The sequence below is a fragment of the Salmo salar genome, chromosome 12 (genome assembly GCF_965601325.2).
Source record: "Salmo salar chromosome 12, fSalSal1, whole genome shotgun sequence".
NCBI lineage: Eukaryota > Metazoa > Chordata > Actinopteri > Salmoniformes > Salmonidae > Salmo > Salmo salar.
Genome location: NC_138302.1, coordinates 85,395,073 through 85,414,082, shown reverse-complemented (window position 1 = coordinate 85,414,082; position 19,010 = coordinate 85,395,073). Strand labels below are relative to the sequence as shown.

The following is a 19,010-nucleotide window of genomic DNA, read 5'->3' as shown; positions in this document are numbered from 1 at the left end:
AAACGATCCCAGAAATTTTCCATACAGACAAAAAGCTATTTCTCTCAAATGTTGTGCACAAATTTGTTTAAATCATTGTTAGTTAGCATTTCTCATTTGCCAAGATAATCCGTCCATCTGACAGGTGTAGCATATAGAGAAGCTGAATAAACAGCATGATCATTACACAGGTTCGCCTTGTGCTAGGGACAATAAAAGGCCACTCTAAAATGTGCAGTTTTGTAACAAAACACAATGCCACAGATGTCTCAAGTTTTCAGAGAGCGTGCAATCGGCATGCAGACTGCAGGAATGTCCACCATAGCTGTTGCCAGAGAATTGAATGGTAATTTCTCTGCCATAAGCCGCCTCCAATGTAATTTTAGATAATTTGACAGTACGTCCAACCGCAGACCACGCTTAACCACGCCAGTCCAGGACCTCCACATTCGGCTTCTTCACCTACAGAATCGTCTGAGACCAGCCACCCATGCAGCTAATGAAACTGAGTTTGCACAACTAAAGAATTTTGGCACAAACTGTCAGAAACCGCCTCAGGGAAGCTCATCTGTGTGCTCGTCGTCCTCGTCCTCACCAGGGTTTGGACCTGACTGCAGTTCGGCATCATAACCAACTTCAGTGGGAAATGCTCACCATCACTGGCCACTGGCACACTGGAGAGGTGTGCTGTTCACGGATTAATCCAGGTTTCAACTGTACCGGGCAGATGGCAGACAGCGTGTATTGTGTCATGTGGGCGAGCGGTTTGCTGATGTCAATGTTGTGAACAGAGTGACCCATGGTGGCGGTGGAATTATGCTATGGGCAGGCATAAGCTATTGACAATGAACACAATTGCGTTTTATCGATGGCAATTTAAATGCACAGAGATACCGTGACGAGATCCTGAGGCCCATTGTTGTGCCATTCATCTGCCGCCATCACCTCATGTTTCAGCATGATAATGCACGGCCCCATGTCGCAAGGATCTGTACACAATTCCTGGAAGCTGAAAATGTCCCAGTTCTTCTATGGCTTGCATACTCACCAGATATGTCACCCATTGAGCATGTTTGGGATGCTCTGGATCAACATGTACGACAGCGTGTTCCAATTCCCGCCAATATCCAGCATCTGCACACAGCCATTGAAGAGTGGGACAACATTACACAGGCCACAATCAACAGCCTGATCAACTCTATGTGAAGGATATGTGTCACACTGCATGAGGCAAATGGTGGTCACACCAAATACTGACTGGTTTACCGATCCACACGCCTACCTTTTTTTACGGTATCTGTGACCAGCAGATGCATATCTGTATTCCCAGTCATGTGAAATCCATAGATTAGGGCCTAATGAATTTATTTAAATTCACTGATTTCCTTATATGAACTGTAACTCTGTAAATCTTTCAAATTGTTGTATGTTGCGTTTATATTTTTGTTCAGTGTACGTAGCATAAATCATTTGATACATTTCTATGTGAATGGGAAAACAACATGTTTGATTTTAAAAGGCATTAAGCACTAACTTCAGTTCAACAAAGGCCCTCTGTAGGGCAATATAGGCAGGCTGAAGCTCCAAAAGAGCCTGCTCAGCCATCGGGGAAATAGCATACACAACAGTTGAGGTGAGGGGGCGGTTGACATACAATTGAAGCAATACCGACCACATTATCTGATGAGGACTCACTAGGATGTTCTGCTTGCAAGAAGAGCAGAGACATTCTTCCTTGTAAAGATTAAAATTATAGTGCACTATGGTGATTATTATTATAGTGGTAGCTACTGATTTTACTACTTGTAGCCTACAAGTACTGATGATGATAGTACTGGAATACTTATTTATTTTACCACTAAAAATAGTTAGGCCTGTAACATTTAAATGTATTGTTCTAACGACCTATGCCAGGATTCTCCAGCATTGTTGGACATAAGACTAGAAACACCAGTAAATCAGCTCCAAGTGATTTTAATTTTGGAAATCTTTTAATCCCATGCATAATAAAGAGATATGTGATCGGATACAAATGTAAGCAAGGTTTGAAATTATTATATTTTAGTCAAATATTATATCTGCTTGGACTTCTTGCGGTCAATTTGCTGTCTACGTATTATTTGTAATTATGTTTCGGTCCCCCGACCATCCGCTCAAGAAAAAAATCGGCCCTCGGCTGAATCTAGTTGATGATCTCTGAGCTATACTATTCTATTGTTATCTTGCTTATTTTGTTTTCTGATATTAAATGTGAACATGACAATCTGTCAAGCTCCATTTGATGTCTGTCAGACAGAGTGAGTCCCCATTGTGGCTCCTCTGCTGTGGGGCGGCTGTGCCTTGTTTCAAATCAAATCATATCAAATAAAATCAAATTGTATTAGTCACATGCGCCGAATACAACAGGTGTAGACCTTACAGTGAAATGCTTACTTACGATACCCTAACCGACAATGCAGTTTAAAAAAATACGTATAAGAATAATAAATAAATGTAACAAGTAATTAAAGCGCAGCAGCAAAATAACAATAGCGAGACTATATACAGGGGGGTACTGGTACAGAGTCAATGTGCGGTGGGCACCGGTTAGTTGAGGTAATATGTACCATGTAGGTAGAGTTATTAATGTGACTATGCATAGATGATAACAACAGAGAGTAGAAGCGGTGTAAAAAGGGGGGTAGCCAATAGTCTGGGTAGCCATTTGATTAGGTGTTCAGGAGTCTCATGGCTTGGAGGTAGAAGATGTTTAGAAGCCTCTTGGACCTAGACTTGGCGCTCCGGTACCGCTTGCTGTGCGGTAGCAGAGAGAACAGTCTTTGACTATGGTGGTTGGAGTCTTTGACAATTTTTAGGGCCTTCCTCTGACACCGCCTGGTAAAGAGGTCCTGGATGGCAGGAAGCTTGGCCCCAGTGATGGTCTAGGTCGTTCGCACTACCCTCTGTAGTGCCTTGCGGTCGGAGGCCAAGCAGTTGCCATACCAGGCAGTGATGCAACCAGTCAGGATGCTCTCGATGGTGCAGCTGTAGAACCTTTTGAGGATCTGAGGAACCATGCCAAATATTTCAGTCTCCTGAGGGGGAATAGGTTTTGTCGTGCCCTCTTCATGACTGTCTTGGTGTGCTTGGACCATGTTAGTTTGTTGGTGATGTGGACACTAAGGAACTTGAAGCTCTCAACCTGCTTCATTGCAGCCCCGTCGATGAGAATGGGGGCGTGCTCGGTCCTCTTTTTCCTGTAGTCCACAATCATCTCCTTTGTCTTGACCACGTTGAGGGAGAGGTTGTTGTCCTGGCACCGCTTGACCAGGTCTCTGACCTCCTCAATATAGGCTGTCTCTTGTTTAGATTGGCATCTCAGGAGACTCAGCCCCTCTGTTGAGTACACATTAACACGTACTGGCCTCCCTATAACACGGCTTAAACACAACATTTTAAATCTGCATTTAGTCTCATTTCCACCATCTTTCATGACGAGGCCGAATGTTTTAAGGGCATTTATTCTACTTTGTATAAATCATTAATCAGCCAAGTTAATTTACTTCTGCCTGACTTGGTCAGCTTCATTAACTGCTCTGGAGTTGGGCAACTAGACACGCCTCCCGCCGCACCAGGCTTGTGACCAACACAAAAGATGTAAATCTCACCACTGATTTCAGGAATGCAGACCCAGATAAGCATCAGTGTCGTTCAGTTCATCCTCATCCCAGGAGCGAGGGGAGGGAGTCGGGCTGGGGGCTGAGGGGATGTCTGTCTGGCTTGTGTGTCATCAAAATTAGAAACAATAAGGACTTGAACATTTAAAAGATCTACGGCTGAATATTTTTTTCTTTTAGTTGGATTATAGAAGTACATGCAATTATAGAGCATATGTAACCATTTGTATACAGCACATTCTCCTTTAAAATGAAGCAATAACAGAAAATGTTTTTGGTATAGACTCAAATGTTGGTGTTAATTGAGCACCGCATAGGATTTGAGTGTTTTAAAATGGATGTTTCTCATGGAGATCCTTTGGCAGGCAGGCACGCCCACCCGTTGGACCTGTTTCCCATTAAAAAGCCATTCTGCGTGGTTCTTCTGGGAGTAAATATATCAATTTCCATAGAAAGTGTTTTGTTTGTGAGGGTGAGTGTTTTCTTGGACTCCACTGCTTTGCCTCACTGAGGTTAGGTTTCTCTCAGATGTGTGTTTTTATCCCCTGCCTTCCACACAGCCGTGAAGCAGAACACTAACAGAACCTGAGCCATGCTACTTCCTCCAGCCCAGTATGGACATGTCATCTGCAAGTATCTAGTCCGGAAAGACAACGCAAAAGACGAGTTCATCACCCAGTGGAAGGAGAGTCTATGAATACAGTGCAAACAAACAAGAAATAGTCAGGAATGAACCAATAGAAAAACCTGTTCATGTGAACTCGTGTGGGAAGGAAATTACACATGTTTACAGTTTGGCCCAGGTTAAAACGTACTGTATCCCCTATACTGTACCTTGTTTTAACAGCTGTTTCTCCTACTCCCTGCTGTCTCAGGTTTTTAAGTCATGATGCAAGAATCTGGGACCGAGGCGACAAGCAACGGTCCAGCCAGTCAGAACAGAGCAGCGAGCGTGGAGGACGGAGCCAGGAACGCGAGGCCCAACAGCGCCACGTCAGTGGACGTCACGGCAGCTGACCTGATCCATCTCCAGCCGCAGCAGGTAAACTAGGTTCCTCTCTTCACACCTGTCTTAATTAAAGGAATAATCCCCTCAAAAACGATCTTTTGGTATTTGTTTCATTATTCCACTGTTGTTACAGACCTAAAATGTTTTGCATGTCAGCAATCAAGTTACTATTTGCTTTTTGAAAGTCTTATATCTTGACAACTTGATTGCTGACATGCAAAACCTTTTGGGACTGTATCAACAGTGGCCTAATGAAAATAATGTCAAAATGAGTGGATTATTCCCATGTCAACAGCAGTCCCTATCCCCTCTAAAGTGCCTGTTAATATTTAATCCCGACCCAAAGTACATCAGGTACATAAACACATGATTATTATTTATGTATATTGGAGAGCGTTTTGAATGTTTAAAGAGAGGGTAGTGCTCTCAATGATTGCGTGTTTGGATGCGGACATGTTTATTGTATTATGCAGCATCTGCATTTTGGTGAAGTATTTATTGAGGTAAGTCAACATATTTTAAGTGTATAGGTGCCACATGATTCTCGGACAGTTGGAGTGCTGTGCTGTGCAATGGGCTGACAGTATTTTCCCTTAGCTCATTGTAAACACGCCTCACACTCACAACTAATGCCACACTTCTCGGTGTCCAACCAATGAGGCCCATAGAATGGCGGTAGATTTATTATTAGTGAAGCCCAAAACATTTTCACCATCTGAGACTTGAGGCAAACAGACAAGCTCTTTCTGTTGGTGTCAGTGTTATGTGTGCCACACGACAGCGTGTTTAAGGAAACAGCATTGAAAAGATCACTGTGTCTCATGCTGTCTTGGCATTGAAGAATGACTGGGGTTGTTGTCAGGAGCAGTTTAGTCACGATGCACAGCCTCTTTTGTTGCTGCCTGTTGTCACAGTATATCTATCAACATCTGTATGAGGTAAAGAACAATGCTGAAACATGCATTTTGTCACAACAAAAATAACAGTAATTCGTTTGAAGCACTTATCAGGAAAATCAGCTTGTGAACACGTACAGTAATAGCCCAAGAAATCACATATTTGTTGCAAGCCAGTAACATGAACACCAGCAAAGTTGCAAATGCACAATTTACAATAATTCCTTCAGCAATAATAGAAAAAGTAGGCAAATAAAGATGTGTCTGCAAATGTCCTTTACTTGTTAGACCTATAGGCGGTCTACTCCACATGGCTGTCCCTCCCTCCCTCCTCTCCATCACTGCTGTTCTAGTCGTCTCCCTTCTTTTCTCCAGCTCTACATTAGCATGTCGTCAGTGAGAAAATCACAGCCATACTGAATTCATTACTGCAGTAGTCGCACAAAACCATGGATACAATTTCAATAACTGCGGGCCACAGTTGAGTAAACAGTTGCACTGAAACTTAATTCCTGTTGACTTTTCCTTCATTCTTTGCCAGGGGCGCATTCTGATTCGCTGTGCAAAGACAACAGGGGTTACAACTTTGATGAATGTGAGGCAGACGAGAGGGAGGGAGAGAGCAGGGAAATGTGGCATGGATGCACACTTGACACCAAGGAGAGAGAGAGAGAAAAGAAATCCTTCACCCGAGGAAAAGAGCCAACTGTCCGGCACTGGTCTCTGTTCTCTGGTCATATGGATGGGATAATGATTCTCTCAGATCAGTCAACATTACTCGTGAATTTAGTCCTGTAGAATATTTTCCTGTTAATTTGAATAAATCGTAGATGTTTTTCTTTCTGTTTGTCCCTTTGAACAGAGAAAGCCCATGGTTAATTTCTGTGGCGTACCATACGGTTTATGATGGAGAGAGAGAGAGGCGGATGGATTAATTGTTCTGTGTGATAAATGGTGCATGGTTCGGGATGAAGGACGAGATGTCTCATTCTCCGCTCCTGACGTTCTCCTTTGATAGGGTACTTAGCAGTGGAGGGTTCTGGGGGAATGCGCCTGTGTTTTTATTCTCCCATTAGGCTAACCCAGGATTTTCATTCATGCATCATGAACCATGTTAATTGTCCCATAGGCATTAAGATCTTCGCTCAATTACTTGATAACTTTTACTTTTGTGGCATTTTGCAGTCTGTCTTTTAAGTTTTATTTGCTGGTTGCGCTAATATAGGGGGTAACTTTACAGATATGTGGGCTTCTCTGAGAAACATCCAAGACACCATTTCCCTTTTGGTGATTCAGAAATCAATCTAGATTTTTTTGTTCACCCCTGAGTCAGGGTGAACAACAAACCTGGTGGTGGTATACCATTTATTCTTATTAGGGAACATAACTGTGAAAGACAGTGCTCATTAATAAAGATAGGGGATACAATAATTGTTATCTGTTTGATCATCTTGATTCTGACAGGGGAATTTATCTTGTAGACCAGTCAGATTTGGGGGAAGTGGACCATAAGCTTGGTTTAAACATCTCTATTAGTAAGTCAAATACTGGGCTGTAATACCTCTGCAGAAACAAGGTGCTCTCCTGGCTTATCTAAATCTCCAATCGAAGTGGTTTCCCATTATTGGCCATTCACTGTATAGACACATTTTATGTTTGAACAAAAATGTTCCCATTTGGTGGATAAATGTAGTGTATTGTTGTGTCAACCAAACAGAAGGTTTGCACCCTATATTTTCTCAATATGACTCCTTTCTTTTATGTTTTCTCTAAACTTTCTTGCTGATGGAGCAGAAGTTGAGGTTTTCAGAAATCCCTTTAATGAGGAAGTGAAGATTATAGACATGATAAAGACAAATATATTTTTAAAAAGGGGCTGTGTTTTTGCAATAGCTAAACATTTGTGGGTTTTCCGTTTGTTTTGTTGTTATTGATTTTGCAAGAGGAAGTTCCGATGTCCAAAGGAACAGTCCCAGATTAGACCAGATGCAGCCAACCACATCAACAAGCAGGCAGTCATAGTGATGATGTGATTGAACAGTTAGATACTGTAGGCTGATGTTGACTCCTGCACATTCAAGTTACTACATGTACTGTTGTTGATTGTGATTTATGGTTGATTTAGGCATTGCATTCCTAATCTTGCACATGTTTATGCAAGCAACCGATTCCTCTGCTAGAAATTGGATTCAGCTGATATAACTGTGGAGTATTAAATATTAATATCCTGTCCCTTAGAGGTGTCCTTTTAATGAAGTTTGAGAGATTCCTCAAATATCATTGTTCCTCAGTGATAGAAAATACACTGAGTGTACAAAACTTTCAGATTATTGAGTTGCCCCACCTTTTGCCCTCAGAACAGCCTCAATTTATCAGGGCATGGACTCTACAAGGTGTCGAAAGCATTCCACAGTGATGCTGGACCATGTTGACTCCAATGCTTCCCACAGTTGTGTCAAGTTGGCTGGATGTCCATTGGGTGTGGACCATTCTTGATACACACAGGAAACTGTTGAGCATGAAAAACCCAGCAGCGTTGCAGTTCTTGACACAAACCGGTGCGCCTGACACCTACTACCATACACTGTTCAAAGGCACTTCAATCTTTTGTCTTGCTCATCACCCTCTGAATGGCACACATACACAATCCATGTCTCAATTGTCTCAATGCTTAAGAATCCTTATTTAACCTGTTTCCTCCCCTTCATCTACACTGATTGAAGTGGATTGAACAAGTGACATCAATAAGGGATCATATCTTTCACCTGGATTGACCTGGTCAGTTTGTCATGGAAAGAGCATGTGTTCATAATGTTTTGTCCACTCAGTGTACACTCCAACAATATCATCAGAAAAAGAACAACAGCCAGATGAATCATTGCTTTTCCTTTACAGCAGAAATATCGATCCAGGCTTCTTTGTCAGACAAGTTCTCTAAAGCTTTGTCATAAATGGCAAGATAAGGCAAACCAACTTTTTTTTCTTTAATTTCTCTTCTCTGTTGGAGCAGGGCCATCAGTACTGTATGGAGAGCAACACTTTGGCTCTTCACATGGAGCTGCAGACACAGGTTAGCTGTTTGCATAATATAAACTATAACAAGGTCCCTCTCGACATGGTGGAAGAGAGAGAGATACACACACACACACACACACACACACACACACACACACACACACACACACACACACACACACACACACACACACACACACTGCTCAGCACAGCCTTGGTTGTCTGTGTATCTATCATCACTGAACTCTACTCACCGGAGGAGGAATTGCTAAGTGATAAGAAGACTCACATGACTTTCTCCCACGTTGCCAACCCTGTACTGTAGAGTAGACAACCAGGCCCAGTACAGCCCAGTACAGTACAGTGTAGCAAGGCCAGGGCTGCTGAGGCCTGTGTCCTGGTCAGTAGAGCAGACTAGTGGTCAGACTCACTGGCATTTAGATCAGAGAGGTTAAAATCATCAGGTCAGAGGTGAGCTCAGAGCAGCTCTCATGCTGCTGGACCGCTGGCTGCTGATTGTGTCCACTTGACTGTGGAGTTCAGTGGAACAGAACCACCCCTCTTTACTACAAGTATCGCCACACATTTTAATTAAATTAAATTCAGCAATTCAGCTTTTTGTTTTCTCACAGCAGTATATCTCCTCAGTTCTGCATAACCAATAGGTGTGATAAAGGGCTGGTTTCTCTGTGTGGTTGGTGTCCAAAGGCTATGACGCATTATTCTCTCATTGTGTGTTTCCTTCCTGAGGGTTGCAGTCAATGACACATATGCATGCCACGCACACAAGTGCACACACACACACCCCTCCTCATCTCAGAGAGGATCATGTTAAAAGGATACACACTGCTCTGTTTTGTGTCACTCGCAGCCACCTGTGTAATGCTGTGGATTGTCTTTCCTTCATCTCTCAGTGATCTCAGGTATCTGCTTGTAAACTGTTCATATTGTCAGATCGGGCTGGGGACGGTAGGGGCTCCAACTTATTGGAAATCTGGGGGAACGGATAACATCAGTGTTATGACACTGCATATTGCCCTAAATTGCTTTGTTGGTAAAACGATAGTGCTCTTCCAATTTGAATAATTGTATGGAATCCCTCCCAGAACAGTTTAATTATGTTATCACACAACTCACAGCATCTGTCTTTATAGTGGAGCAGATGACAGTTTTATTACAGGCTGAATTTCTTGGGTGGTTCTGGCAATTGATGTGTGATCTGATTAATAATCATACTGATGGAGGTGAAAATTGAACAGTAATGTGCTTGTATGTAGAAAAGGGAAAAGATAATTAGAAAAAAACACGCCATGTGTCACCAGAAAACTTCATCACTGTTTTTGTCGATTCCTAAGCCTTCCACAATTGAACCATATTGCTTTTTGAGTCTAGTTAATTGTTACATGCAATATATTTTTCTCCCAGGGAAGAGAGATCTGTTTAGTCTATCCCAGTATGACTTCTGAAGCCTTTTGTCATGTCTTGTTGAGTTTTCTTCCTGAGTTTTGGAGGTAAACACATTAGCAGCACCCCTCTCTATGGCTAAGTTCCAAAATGGCCAGCTAATGAAATCATCAATTTTGTTAAGTGTACCTTAAGCGTGTCCTTTCAGCCCGTGAGACGATCAGCAGCAGAGAGAGATGCAGCACAGGTCGCATGTTTGCATACCATACCAAACCCCCAAGTTTAAAATAGTTGACTGATCCATGGGTTGACATCCTGTTTACACACTCTGCCTGGGGCTGGTTCATTTGGGCAAGCGGGGGGGATCTGAGGAGTTGTTTGACAATGAGGTAATCAGAGAGACTCTTAACTTCCCCCATGCCCCAACAAGCCTGCAACGCTGCAAGGTAAGTCGCTCCATACTATACTGTAGCTAACCCTGGCCACTTTAAACACAAGGATAATGGATTTCAGGTCAAACGGTCAAGATGGGGTGTAATGTAGTGGAAGGTGTATTGTTCTGTATCCCATATGTATCAGGATGATGTAACGGTGAAGTGGAAACGTCTAGGAGCAACAACGGCTCAGCCGCGAAGTGGTAGGCCACACAAGCTCAGAGAACGGGACAGCCAAGTGCTGAAGCACATAGTGCGTAAAAATCGTCTGTCCTCGGTTGCAACACTCACTACCGAATTCCAAACTGCCTCTGGAAGCAACGTCAGCACAATAACTGTTCGTCGGGGGCTTCATTAAAGGGGTTTCCATGGCCGAGCAGCCACACAGAAGCCTAATATCAAGCAATGCTAAGCGTCGGCTGGAGTGGTGTAAAGCTCGCAGCCATTGGACTCTGGAGCAGTAGAAACGAGTTTTCTGGAGTGATGAATTACGCTTCACCATCTGGGTGTCCGACGGAACGAGTCTGGGTTTGGCGGATGCCAAGGGAACGCTACCAGCCCCAGTGCATAGTGCCAACTGTAAAGTTTGGTGGAGGAGGAATAATGGTCTGGGGCTGTTTTTCATGGTTTGGGCTAGACCCAGTAGTTCCAGTAAAGTGAAATCTTAACGCTATATTCTAGACGATTCTAGATGATTCTGTGCTTCCAACTTTGTAGCTATAGTTTGGGGAAGGCCCTTTCCTGATTCAGCATGACAATGCCCCCGTGCACAAAGCAAGGTCCATACAGAAGTGGTTTGTCAAGATTGGTGTGGAAGAACTTGACTGGCCGGGACATAGAGCCCTGACCTCAACCCCATCGAACACCTTTAGGATGAATTGGAACGACGACTGTGAGAGAAATCTAATCGCCCAACATCAGTGCCCGACCTCATTAAAGCTCTTGTGACTGAATGGAAGCAATTCCCTGCAGCATTTAGTGGAAAGCCTTCCCAGAAGAGTGGAGACTGTTATAGCAGCAAAGGGGGGACCAACTCCATATTGATGCCCATGATTTTGGAATGAGATGTTCAACGAGCAGGTGTCCACATACTTTTGGTCATGTCGTGTATTTGGCAGTCTTGTGGCTTGGTGGCTTGGGGATAGAAGCTGTTCAGGGTCCTGTTGGGCCCGGACTTGGTGCATCGGTACAGCTTGGCCGTGAGGTAGCAGAGAGACAGTCAATGACTTGGGTGGCTGGACTCTTTTATTTTTCAAGTGTTCTACTCCGCTAGCCAGCACCTCGCCTAAACAGGTGTGCGTTTCTTTCGCTTCCAGATTGGCTGGACTCTTTGAACATTATTAGGGCCTTCCTCTCTGACACCGCTTGGTATAGATGTCCTGGATGGTAGGGAGCTCTGCCCAAGTGATGTACTGGGCCATGCGCACTACCCACTGTAGCGCCTTGCGGTCGGATGCGAAGCAGTTGCCATACCAAGCAGTGATGCAGCCAGTCAAGATGTGAGGGCCCATGCCAAATATTTTCATCCTCCTGAGGGGGAAGAGGTGTTGTCGTGCCCTCTTCATGACTGTTGGTGTGTGTGGACCATGTTAATTCCTTAGCGATGTGGACACCAAGGAACTTGAAGCTCTCGACCTACTCCACTAAATGCATCTAGTGTGTAATGTTGGGTTAGTGTGGCCACTGCTTTCTATGTAAATTATGGGCGTGTATGCTGGTATCATTAGGAAGCCTGAAGTGGCTCTCATTGTGGGGCCGTGTCTGTGCGTTAGTGCTGAAGAGGGAAACTGTAAACTTCTGAGCAGGTGTCTGAAGCAGCTAGTGTGGAGAGTCAGACAGGGAAACACGTCTGTGTTGGTTCATTATTAGATGGCTTATTAGGAGGGCTGAACTGACTAGGGTTTTGACTAAATGCATCGATGATGTTTTATCTAAAGTAATACCCACAAACCCATCCCTAAACGTCCCGATCGCGCACACACACACACACGTATGCTCACACACCAACGCACACACGCGTGCACACACACACACACTGGTATTGGTCTGTTTTTGTTGAGCAGATTGTGTGTTTAGTGTTGTAAATAAGGAACCGTTTTAACAGGGCCTCAGGAGGCTTGGGTTGGGAAAGTACAAGCCCAAACATGGCTGGTTTTAATAGCCATTGTCAAAACACTCTTTAAACAAAAAAACTATTCAGTGGAATGGAATGTTTACATCTAGTTGAATAATAATGCCTTTTTTGGAGAAACTAGTCTTTTAGGATGGCCAATTTGACCCAATTTGTTAGGGATAAAGTTAAAGAATTAATATGTATCAAGAAAGCATTTCCTACACAGAAAACGTATGGATAATTAATATTAATAGGCTGTGCTTGTTAACACCCCCAATGCAAGTGCAATGTAGATCCCATTAACATAGAAGGGGCACTTAGGAATTTGGCAGATAAGGGTTAAACGAGCTATTGAAATTGAAACTGGGACTTTCTCCCATTAAAACACTTATTTGTTTCAATAAAGCCCTAATCCTTGCAACTACAAGGATTAAGGCATCTATTTGGGCTTCAGAGACCACGACAGTACACAGATACATAGGGTGTGTGTGTGTGCGTGCGTTTGTGTGTGTGAATGTGTGTATTGGGGTTGGCGGGATGGATTACCAATGGAGGTACTAGCCTGCTAATGCAAAAGCAGTGTAGTGAAACTGGCTTTTTATATTTTATTAATAATCTACGTGCCACAATGTGGAAAACAGACGTCAATGTTCATTCACGCCGTCAGACCCCAGATCTGAAGCTGGGCATGCTGGGTGACAGAGAGGGAAGAGAAGAGCTGGAGTCTGGAGGGGAGCAAAGTGATGGCAGCAAAACGCCTGTTTACTCTTGCCAGGCATCTGTTAGCAACACGCAAGCCTGTGATATTGCTCCCCAGAGCAACTTGTGAAGAATGTGCCTGCCGCCTGTTTCTTAAAGGGCTCAAAATGCCTCTAAATGTGTTAGCTGCCTGATGGTACCGAACGGTCAGGGGCAGACTTAGTGATTTGGAGGCTTGAGACAGAGGCCAGTCTGAGCCCCCTCCCCCATGTGTCTACAATGTCATTTTTTAGGGGTGTTATAGTAAAGACATGTCATTTCACAATAAAAATGTATGTGCCATGAACACAATCATGAACACAACCAGTCATGTTTTCATCTGTTTGTTAAACAAATCACTACAGAAAGTAGATTACCTTTGCACGTTCATCCAAAAATAATTCCAGCATCCAAGTGGCTGAAACGATCTCACCGGAGAAAGCATCCGAGTGAGGGAAACAGCACCCCTCTGTCTTACTATATGTAGCTCATGTATTTGATGCTGTCTGGCCAAAAGGAGTATAACATGCCATACTCTTTTTAACCAGACAGCAGCAGATACATGTTCTACACATACTGTACATGGCCCCTGCCTCAACAACAAAGGCAGTATTATCAGCAGTACCTCCTTTTACTAAAGAAATGCTTTAAGATTGAATTTTTGTGTTAAAATTAATTATTTTTTTATTTCTATTTTCTCTGCCCCGTTCTGAAAGCGCCTCATTGCTGCAAGTTAATTTCAATGAAAGTCATGTTTGCAATCATATCGCGTGAAACAATGCACGGGAACTAGTCCATTATAATGAACCAGTCCGTGGGTGATTAATGACACTTGTTTCTACTATTCTGAGAAAAATATTTGTATACGTATGGAAATAAACTATTGATCTATATGATGAATTATTATTCAGCTGTATGGATTTATTTACTTTTTTAGAGGCCTTTTTTGTCAACATTGTGGCCTCATTAACCTGGGCACAGTGGCCAGACAAAACCCCCCTTACAACTATTTCCATTGCAACTTTTAAGCTTCCTGCAGATTTTGCTGTTGCTGAACCAACTTGCTGAAGTAAGACAGAATGAGAGCGATGAGCTGAGCAGCCCATGACAGCAGGTCATTTGTCAGGGTGGGCTGGGTTGGGGATGCCTCGAGTGGAGTATGGGGGGCCCTCACGTGGAGAAATTATATATATATATATAATGTCTTCACTATTATTCTACAATGTAGAAAATAGTAAAAATAAAGAAAAACCCTTGAATGAGTAGGTGTGTCCAAATTTTTGACTGGTACCAGTCCAAAATTTGGACACACTTACTTATTCAAGGGTTTTCCTTTATTTTTACTATTTCCTACATTGTAGAATAATAGTGAAGACATCAAAACTATGAAACAACACATATGGAATCATGTAGTAACCAAAAAAGTATTAAACAAATCAAAATATATTTTATTTATTGTTCAAAGTAGCCACTCTCTGCCTTAATGACAGCTTTGAACACTCTTCTCATTCTATCAACCAGCTTCATGAGGTAGTCACCTGGAATGCATTTCAATTAGTGTACCTTGTTAAAAGTTAATTTGTTGAATTTCTTTCCTTCCTCATGCGTTTGAGCTAATCAGTTGTGTTGTGACAAGGTAGGGGTGGTATACAGAAGATAGCCCTATTTGGTAAAAGATCAAGTCCATATTATGGCAAGAACAGCTCAAATAAGCAAAGGGTAACAACAGTCCATCATTACTTTAAGACATGAAGGTCAGTCAATCCAGAAAATGTCAAGAACTTTGAAAGTTTCTTCAACTGCAGTTGCAAAAACCATCAAGCGCTATGATGAAACTGGCTCTTTTGAGGACCGCCACAGGAAAGGAAGACCCAGAGTTACCTCTGCTGCAGAGGATAAGTTCATTAGAGTTACCAGCCTCAGAAATTGCAGCCCAAATAAATGCTTTACAGAGTTCAAGTAACAGACACATGTCGACATCAACTGTTCAGAGGAGACTGCGTGAATCAGGCCTTCAAGGTAAATTTTGCTGCAAAGAAACCACTACTAAAGGACACCAATAATAAGAAGACACTTGCTTCGGCCAATGGACATTAGACCGGTGGAAACCTGTCCTTTGATCTGATGAGTCCAAATTTGAGATTTCTGGTTCCAACCGCCGTGTCTTTGTGAGACGCAGAGTAGGTGAACGGATGATCTCCGCATGTATGGTTCCCACCGTGAAACATGGAGGCGGAGGTGTGATGGTGTGGGGGAGCTTTGCTGGTGACACTTTTAGTGATTTATTTAGAATTCAAGGCACACTTAACCAGCATGGCTACCACAGCATTCTGCAGCGATACGACCATTCCATCTAGTTTGCGCTTAGTGGGACTATCATTTGTTTTTCAACAGGACAATGACCCAACACAACTCCAGGCTGTGTAAGGGCTATGTGACCAAGAAGGAGAGTGATGGAGTGCTGCATCAGATGACCTGGCCTCCACAATCACCCGACCTCAACCCAATTGAGATGGTTTGGGATGAGTTGGACCGCAGCCAACAAGTGCTCAGCATACGTGGGAACTCCTTCAACACTGTTGGAAAGGCATTCCAGGTGAAGCTGATTGACATAATGCCAAGAGTGTGCAAAGCTGTCATCAAGGCACAGGGTGGCTACTTTGAAGAGTCTAAAATCTAAAATATTAATTGATTTGTTTAACACTTTTTTGGTTTCTACATGATTCCCATATGTGTTATTTCATAGTGTTGACGTCTTCACTATTATTCTACAATGTAGAAAATAGTACAAATAAATAAAAACCCTAGAATGAGTAGGTGTGTCCAAACTTTTGACTGGTACTGTATATAAAAAAAGATTACTGGAATAGTTTAAAAATATATATGACCAGCTCACGAGGCCCCTTGATGATGTGAGGCCTGAGACAATTGCCTCTTCTGCCTCATGGTAAGTCCACCATTGCAGACGGCAAACTTTTTTTTCTCTTTTCTCCCTCACCCTTCTTGTTTGCCTCATCTCTACCCATCAATTCTCTCTGTCAAAGAATAGAGCAGTGAGCACAGAGGATTTGTAACTTTTGGTTGGTAACGTTGTGTGTGCAGAGTTTATTTTTGTTTTGTTTAACCAGTTACATCACTAACATGGTCTCCCCAGCATCAATTGCTATGATCCTAATGCTTATGGTGTACTAACTAGCTGGGAAATGGCCTCTGTAGGATAGACCATAAAAAGAGAGGCACAGACATGTCGGCTTCATTAAGTCACTATGCAGTGCTCTAGTGGAGATATATGAAGAACTGGCCTTGGTCTCTTCACGCAGGTCGTTAGGATCTCTAACGTAGAGGCCGTTAGTGGTGATAGTGAGACCATGTTTCTCAGGGTTAGCATGGAGGCAGGTTATGAGTAGTGAATATACAATGAGACATGAACAATCATTCTTTCTTTAACCATTTTTCCCTTTGTTATCATGAAAGGACAAATATGACAAATAACTGAAATCTAAAATCGATACTGAAAAAAAATAGAAGCGCAATATGTAAAGTGTTGGTCCCATGTTTCATGAGCTGAAATAGAAGATCCCAGAAATGTTCCATATGCACAAAAAGCTTATTTCTCTCAAATTTTGTACACAAATTTGTTTACATCCCTGTTAGTGAGCCAAGATAATCCATCCACCTGACAGGTGTGGAATATCAAGAAGCTGATTAAACAGCATAATCATTACCAAGGTGCACCTTGTGCTGGGGACAATAAAAGGCCACTCTAAAATGTGCAGTTTTGTCACACAACACAATGCCACAGATGTCTCAAGTTTTGAGGTAGCGTTCAAATGGCATGCTGACTGCAGGATTGCCCACCATAGCTGTTGCCAGAGATTTTGCTGATGTCAACGTTGTGAACAGAGTGCCCCATGGTGGTGGTGTGGTTATGGTATGGACAGGCATAAGCTACGGACAACAAACTCAATTGCATTTTATTGATGGCAATTAGAATGCACAGAGATACCGTGAAGAGGTCCTCAGGCCCATTGTCGTGCCATTCATCCACCGCCATCACCTCATGTTTCAGCATGAAAAAGCAGAAAATTTCCCAGTTTTTCCATGAATTTCATACTCACCCAACATGTCACACAATGAGCATGTTTGGGATGCTCTGGATCGACGTGAACGACAGTGTGTTCCAGTTCCCGACAATAGCCAGCAACTTTACACAGTCATTGAAGAGGAGTGGGACAACATTCCATAGGCCACAATTAACATTCTGATCAACTCTATGCAAAGGAGATGTGTCGCACTGCATGAGGCACATGGTGGTCACACCAGATACTGACTGGTATTCTGATCCATTCCCCCACATTTTTTTTTAAAGGAATCTGTGAACAACAGTTGCATATTTGTATTCCCAGTCATGTGAAAACCATAGATTCTGGCCTAATGAATTTATTTCAATTGACTGATTTCCTTATATGAACTGTAAGTCAGAAGAATCTTTGAGATTGTTGCATCTTGCATTTATATTTTTGTTCGGTGTAAAATCAAATTAACTCCTATAAAGGTAATTATACAGTTCTTTCGGAAAGTATTCAGACCCCTTTTCCACATTTTGTTACGTTACAGCCTTATACTAAAATGGATCCAATAGTTTTTTTTGCTCATCAATCTACACACAGTACCCCATAATGACAAAGCAATAACAGGTTTTTAGAAATGTTGGGAAAAAACTGAAATATCACATTTACACAACTATTCAGACTCTTTACTCAGTACTTTGTTGAAGCACCTTTGGCAGAGATTATAGCCTCGAGTCTTCTTGGGTATGACACTACAAGCTTGGCACACCTGTATTTGGGGAGTTTCTCCCATTCTTCTCTGTAGATCCTCTGAAGCCCTGTCAGGTTGCATGGGGAGTGTCGCTGCACAGTTACTTTCAGGTATCTCCAGAGATGTTCGATCAGGTTCAAGTCCGGGCTCTGGCTGGGCAACTCAAGGACATTCAGAGACAGTCAGACACTCCTGCGTTGTCTTGGCTGTGTGCTTAGGGTCGTTGTCCTGTTGGAAGGAGAATCTTCGCCCAAGTCTGAGGTCCTGAGTGATCTGGAGCAGGTTTTCATCAAGCATCTCTCTGTACTTTGCTCCGTTCATCTTTCCCACGATCCTGACTAGTCTCCCAGTCCCTGCCGCTGAAGAACATCCCCACAGCATGATGCTGCCACCGCCGTGCTTCACCGTAGGGATGGTGCCAGGTTTCCTCCAGATGTGATGCTTGGCATTCAGGCCAAATAGTTCAATCTTGGTTTCATCAGATCAGAGAATCTTTTTTCTCATTGTCTGAGAGTCTTTCGGTGCCTTTTGGCAAATTCCAAGCGGGCTGTCATGTGCCTTTTACTGAGGAGTGGCTTCTGTCTGGCCACTCTACCATAAAGGCCTGATTAGTGGAGTGCTGCTGAGATGGTAGTCCTTCTGGAAGTTTTTCCCATCTCCACAGAGGAACTCCTGAACTCTGTCAGAGTGACCAATCGGGTTCTTGGTCACCTCCCTGACCAAGGCACTTCTCCCCTGATTGCTCAATTTGGCCGGGCGGCTAGCTCTAGGAAGTCTTGGTGGTTCCAAACTTCTTCCATTTAAGAATGATGGAGGCCACTGTGTTATTGGGGACCTTCAATGCTGCAGAAATGTTTTGGTACCCTTCCCCAGATGTGTGCCTCGACACAATCCTGTCTCGGAGCTCTATGAACAATTCCTTTGACCTCATGGCTTGGTTTTTGC

General features: G+C 43.0%; 1 protein-coding gene across 12 annotated transcripts in view; it reads left to right on the top strand.

Annotated features, from left to right (window-relative positions):
* LOC106565737 (forkhead box protein P1-B-like) overlaps positions 1–19,010 on the top strand; it is a 241,373-nt gene that overhangs the window by 128,667 nt on the left and 93,696 nt on the right. For all 12 annotated transcript variants that reach the window (XM_082959370.1, XM_082959371.1, XM_014133178.3 and 9 more), the window contains one exon: positions 4,511–4,677. In XM_082959370.1, the coding sequence (XP_082815496.1) occupies positions 4,522–4,677 (156 nt within the window). In that variant the 5' untranslated portion in view covers positions 4,511–4,521. The remainder of the gene's footprint in view (positions 1–4,510; positions 4,678–19,010) is intronic.